This window comes from Marmota monax, unplaced genomic scaffold (genome assembly GCF_021218885.2).
Source record: "Marmota monax isolate L192 unplaced genomic scaffold, Marmota_monax_Labrador192_F-V1.1 WCK01_AAM20220418_F8-fsc00096, whole genome shotgun sequence".
Lineage (NCBI taxonomy): Eukaryota > Metazoa > Chordata > Mammalia > Rodentia > Sciuridae > Marmota > Marmota monax.
The window spans coordinates 3,279,826-3,286,207 of NW_026695236.1; the positions used below are offsets into that span (position 1 = coordinate 3,279,826).

The 6,382-nt window shown below is 38.2% G+C and overlaps 1 protein-coding gene across 1 annotated transcript in view; it reads right to left on the reverse strand.

Moving 5' to 3' along the window:
- Tmem135 (transmembrane protein 135) overlaps window positions 1-1,868 on the reverse strand; it is a 271,986-nt gene extending 270,118 nt beyond the window's left edge. The window contains exon 1 of the mRNA XM_046439331.2: window positions 1,654-1,868. Within this exon, the coding sequence (XP_046295287.1) occupies window positions 1,654-1,667 (14 nt within the window). The 5' untranslated portion in view covers window positions 1,668-1,868. The remainder of the gene's footprint in view (window positions 1-1,653) is intronic.
- Between the last annotated feature and the right edge of the window lie 4,514 nt (window positions 1,869-6,382).

Sequence of the window (6,382 nt, forward strand, 5' to 3'; positions counted from 1 at the left end):
CTCCCAGACAATAGGTCCTTTTATGCCCTCAGCTAAAATGACTACCAAAAGAAGTTCTGTCTTGACCCTTAGACACCAAAGGTCCTTCCTTGGCAACAGGATTAGAAAGTCTGCCATGGATCCCAAACTCCATATCCCAGGATTTCTGCCTGCTATCTCCTAAGAGACTATTAAGAGACTATAGCTTTTGTCTCTTAATAACACATTGTCAAGGTCTCTCCAAGCAGAAATAAAAGTGTAAATTAATCCCTTGCATGGTATTCTTTTACCAAAGGTTAAAATAGTCAATCCTTGCCTTTGTCATTTCTCCTGTGTAATGGGAAAGACAAATAAGGAAATTTAAATAAAAGTGATATGTAAGATGTACTGATACATAAAGGCAGAGACTGTGCCTAAATTTTCTTTGGATTCTGGAGGAATAAGCCAAGATAGATTGAAAGGACTTGAAATAAGTCTTTAAGAAGTGTGGCTGGGGTTGTGGCTTAGCAGTACAGTGCTTACCTTGCATGTGTGAGGCACTGGGTTTGATCCTCAGCACTCTATAAAATAAATAAACAAATTGTCCATCTACGACTAAAATAATTTAAAAAAAAAGTAGTAGGAGTTTATCTGATGAATAAAGGATTTAGATACATTCTGGGTGTGCATTAATTCCTTATCCATTTGAGAAGTATCTGCTGAGTTTTTGCAATGTGAGCCTATTCTAGCTGTTGTGGGCAGCTAGAGCAAGGCAAATAACGTTCCTGCTCTCTTGGAGGCAGAACAAAGAGCTGTGGAACAGCAATGTGTTGCCTGTGTCCCTCATGTAGCCAGGTCACATGGCCCCTTCCTGTGCTATCTCTCATGGCTAACTATAACGAACACAACAATCATCATCCTAGACATATTTCATGGAAGTAAAGTGGGGCAATATTTATTGAGCATTTAATTCTCACACCACCCTGTAAAGAGAGCATATAACTATCACTATTTTAATAATGAGGAAAATGTGGGCACTCATAAACAAGATACTTGCCCAGGCTCAAAGGTGAGCAGGGATGTGATATTAATCTCAGCATTTTGATTTTAGACTCTGGGTCCTCAACCACTTTGCACAGTCCCACCAACAATCAATCCCCTATTGCCTCTTAATCATACTAGTTTCCCTTTGTTTTTGTCATCCTTTTCACTGCTTTGACTAAAAGACCTGACAAGAACAATTTTAGAGAAGGAAAAGTTTATTTGGGGGCTCACAGTTTCAGAGGTCTTAGTCCATAGACAACTGGCTCCATTCCTAATGGCTGGAGGTAAGACAGAACATCATGGTGGAAGAGTGTGGTGGAGGGAAGCAGCTCACGTGATGATCATAAAGCAGAGACAGAGAAAGATTCCACTTGCCAGATACAAAATATATACCCCCAAAGGCACACCCCAATGACCCACCTCCTCCAGCCACACCCTACTTACTTTCAGTTACCACTCAATTAATCTCCATTAAGGAATTACTTCACTGATTTTGTTAAGGCTCTTATAATCTAATCATTTCCCCCATAAACCCTCTTGCATTGTCTCAAACATGAACTTTTGGGGAACACCTCACATCCAAACCATAACACCCTTTCTTCCCTCCACAGCAGCCTCTGTTTCCAGTGCCTCATCCCAATCTTTACTTACATGTCTCCTTCCATGTCCTGTATTCACTTGCCATCTCAGTGGAGGTCAGTCAGCCAGAGAGCCAGGCAAGTCCTTGTTTCTGATTCTCAGAAATGAAGGAACTACCTGTAATCCCAGTGACTCAGGAGACTGCAGCAGTAAGATTGCAAGTTCGAGGCCAGCCTCAGCAACTTAGTGAGACCCTAAGCAACTTAGCAAAACCTCTCTCAAAGTGAAAAAAGGACTGGGGATATGGCTCAGTAGTAAAGTGCCCCTGGGTTCAATGCCCCCACCAAAAAAAAAAAAAAAAAAAGAAAGAAAGAAAAGAGGACTCTTTTACTTCAAATGACAGTTTCCTATCAAAATACCATAACTAGTAAAGGGGTGAGACACACCCCACCCCACATCCTGCCACCAAAGAGAATGAAAGGCTGTTTGCAAATCTCGAAGCATGTACTTAACCAATACCTACTCTAACATTCCTGCCAGATGATGAGCTCTTAGGAGTCTGTATTTCAAAAATCATATTTGCATCCCAGGTAAAGACAAAATCCAGGTAGATGCCAGGCATGAAATAGTACTTTTTTCTTGTAAAATAAAAAGTATAATTAAATTTTTAGGGCTAAAAATTATGGCTCAGTGGTATAGTGCTCGCCTAGCAAGCATGAGGCACTGGGTTTGATCCTCAGCACCACATAAATATAAAATAAAGATATTGTGTCCACCTAAAAAAAAACTAAAAAATAAATATTTTTTTAAAATTTTAAATTAGTGTTATTTAGATGTTTATGTCTTTACATTATTGGTTATTAGTAGTTTAGGAGAGTTGATAATAGAAGAAGATAATGCATTTGGAAGGGAGGTGGGAAAGGAGAAGTAACAGGAAAAGGTAAGAAGAATTGACAATTGCATAAAGAGTAATGACAGCAGCAAAAGTACCAATAATAATTGCTATTTTGTTGAATTAAATATTGTTTTAAGTGTTTATGTCTGTTATTAACATTCACCTATAATCCTCACAACAGATTTTTAAAAATTTTTTAGTTGTAGATGACCTAATACCTTTATTTTATTTATTTATTTTTATGTGGTGCTGAGGATTGAACCCAGTGCCTCATATGTGCCAGGCAAGTGCTCTACCACTGAGCTACTATCCCAGTCCCTCATTACAGATCATTTTATGAATTAAAAAAAAAAAATTGGGGACTAGGATGGCTTGAGAATCTTAACCAAGAATCTGGCATACTAGTACACACCTGTTATCCCAGTGACTCAGGAGGCTAAGGCAGGAGGCAAGTTCAAGGCCAGCCTCAGCAACTTAACAAGACCCTCAGCAACTTAGTGTGAGACCCCCATATCAAAATAAAATTTTAAAAAGGGATGAGGTTGTGGTTAAGCTAGACTGAATCCCTAATACAACACACACACACACACACACACTTTAACCAAGAAAAACAGCAGTTGTTTATTTCCATATAAAATGAATAACTGAAAATTTGCTAATCACACCTTAAAATGGTTTATACACATTTTGGTTTACATCCCATAGAGCTGCCAGACACATGAGTGAAAATTCAGCATTACGTAGGATGCAGAGTAATCTGGGCCTTCAGAGCCAAGCAAGGAATACAAGCCTGTGCTAGCCAGAAGGGCTGGCAGTCAAGTCTTGAAGCTTGCACAAACTTTGCGGAAAGCTGAGATGGCCTCTCAAATCTAATTAGCTTCACCAAACTTCCTCTGCCTAAAACCCTGCTGGTTCCAGCCTGAGTGCATAGGACAGAGACCTTCCCAGCTTCCACAAGGAGCCAGGAAACTGCAGACCATCTGCAGATGGTGTCTAACTCTGCTCTGTCAACTAATATTCCTCAATGCACAAATTTAATTCCCTAGTTTCTTTTCTTCTTCACCCACTGCTTACATGCTTTGGACAAAAGGTTCAGTTACCTCCATCATGAATTGTGGTGTTTCCCAAACTTCTCTGATCCCAAGAACTACTTTTTAATTTATTTTTTAGTTAGAGGTGGACACAATGTCATTATTTTGTTTTATGTGGTGCTGAGGATCGAACCCAGTGCCTCGCACATGCTAGGTGAGCGTTCTACCTCTGAGCCACAACCCCAGGACACTAAGAACTACATATATATATATATATGTGTGTGTGTGTGTGTGTGTGTGTGTATATATATATATATATATATATATATATATAGAGAGAGAGAGAGAGAGAGAGAGAGAGAGAATTTTTTTAATATTTATGTTTTTGGTTTTAGGCTGACACAACATCTTTGTATGTGGTGCTGATGATCGAACCCGGGCTGCACACATGCCAGGCGAGCACGCTACGGCATGCGTGCTACCGCTTGAGCCACATCCCCAGCCCCAAGAACTACTTATTATAAATAAAAATATACATGCTTTACCTCTGGAGATTCTGAGTCAGTGAATTTCAGGTTAGGTCAAGGAATTCATGTTTTTCTAAACACTTCACACGATGAAAGAATTAATATGTAGAGAGAAAACCCAAGTTAAATATAAGGATACATTCACATTGTTAAAACCTAGTAGTTTTCAAGCCTGAGTTATTGGAATAACCTGAAGAACTTTTAAGTCCCACAGATGCCTTGAAATTTTATTTTATTTTACTTTTTATTTTGAAATAAAACTTTCAGAAAAGTTGTAAGTAACATTTTTTTCCTGAACATTTAAGTGTTGGTTGTTGGCATGGTACCCTAACATTTTCAAATAGTGTATTTCCTATAAATAAGAATATTCCCTTACGTAGCAACAATAACAAACCATCTAACCTAGGAAAATTAACATCAACACTTCATTACTCTTTACTCCTCGAACTCAATTCAAGTTTTATAAATTGCTCCCTCAACATCCTTTATAGTAAAAGCAGAGTAAAGAATCATATGTTATATTTATGTCATGTCTCTTTAGTCTCTTTCACTCTGAAAACAGTTCCTCAGTCTTTCACTGATTTTCATGACATTGACATTTTAAAATTATAGTCCTTCAAATTGTTTGTCAAAAATTTCCTCACCCTAGATTCTGATTATGTATCTCTGAAAAGAATAACATAGAAGTAATGCCATTGCATCCTATCAGATGGCACACAATTTTGATTTGTCTCATTGCTAGTTATGGGTACTCTGGCTACTTGGTAAATGGCGTCTGTCAGGCTTCTCCATTATTAAGTCACTCCTTTTCCCTGTGTAATTAATATGTTTTCAATGGGAAAGAACCTTAAGACTATGGAAACACATTGTTCGTCATCAAACTTTCAACTCATTTATATTAGAATCCCACATGGATTCCTATTTTATTTAATGGGTTATAGTACATTAATATCATTACTCATTTTGATGCTCAAATTATCCCAACTCTGACTACTGGAAGCTCTTTTAAGATACTGTTTGGGAACTTTAGACATACCCCTATTATTCTTTGAACAGCCTGGCTTTTGGCACAAGATGTCCAAGTTCTTTCTTTGCTTTCACTGTCGCAGCACTAGAATCCACTAATTCTTCAGAGAACTCGGGTTCCTTTTTGTGAAGTATACAGAAATCAAGATAGTAGATGCTAGGTATGCCCCATGTTATTGAGGTGCTGTTGTTTCAGCAACCTTTCAAGTAGACAATACTATATATATGTGTGTGTGTGTATATATATATATATATATATATGCTAATCTAGATAGAGATATAGATATGCAGATTTTTATATATATGCATCTTTATCTATATTTACTTCTGTATCTTTCTATATTGAAAACCCTATAAGCCTCCCATTCTATTCCAAGATCAGAAGAGTCATCCTAGTTTTCTCCTTCTCCACATTTGTAACTCTCCAACAGTAAGGAAATGCTCATCAATAAATTATTTACTAATCTTATCTCACTTGTTCCCCAATATCCATGAAGATACCCTTCTTACCAGCTTGGGACTTTCGCATCATATTCAAGCAGAATGTTGCTGCATAGAAATACCCTCATCTTGTTTGAACTACCTCATCCTTCTAAACCCATCAGGCTCTGAAACCATTGTGGTTCTCAGGCCACCCCTGCATCACTTTCTGTATGAATGCCCTCCTTACTCTACACAGGCTCTGACTTCCATCCTCTATACCTTTCCCACCCATAACCTCCTCACCTAGCTTAGGCTTTGTCACCCCATGCTGAGTCTCCTTCCCCACCATCATATAGATGCCTACCTTGTTCAGGTCTAGCTAATGACTTTGGATTGAATTGCTCATAATGGAAAATTAAGGAAAGGTAAGAGAGAAAATGAAGAGAAAAAAATCGTCTGGAGATTTGTATTGCAAATAGCTAGAGAGGAGTATCAGCATCTGTGTTTTTATATACCTCTTCAGGTGCTATCGATAGTAGCCATGTTTGGAGTTCATTAGATCTTAAACTTGTATTTTAGGAAAGGCTGGAGAAACAAACATTTCAATTGAACACCTTTTTCTTTCCCTCTAGTGCTGGGGATCAAACCAGGTCCTCACACACAGTAGGCAAATGCTCTACCACTGAGCTATATCCCAGCCCCTTAATTGAACACCTTCTAAGTGCTGTTCATTATATTAAATTCTGAGGCAGTGTATTAGTCAGCTTTTCATTGCTGTGTCCAAAATATTGACAAGAACAACTCAGAGGAGGACAAGTTTTTTTTTTGATTCATGGTTTCAGATGCTCATTCCACAGACAACTGACTCCATTGATCTGGGCTAAGGCGAAGCAGAGCAT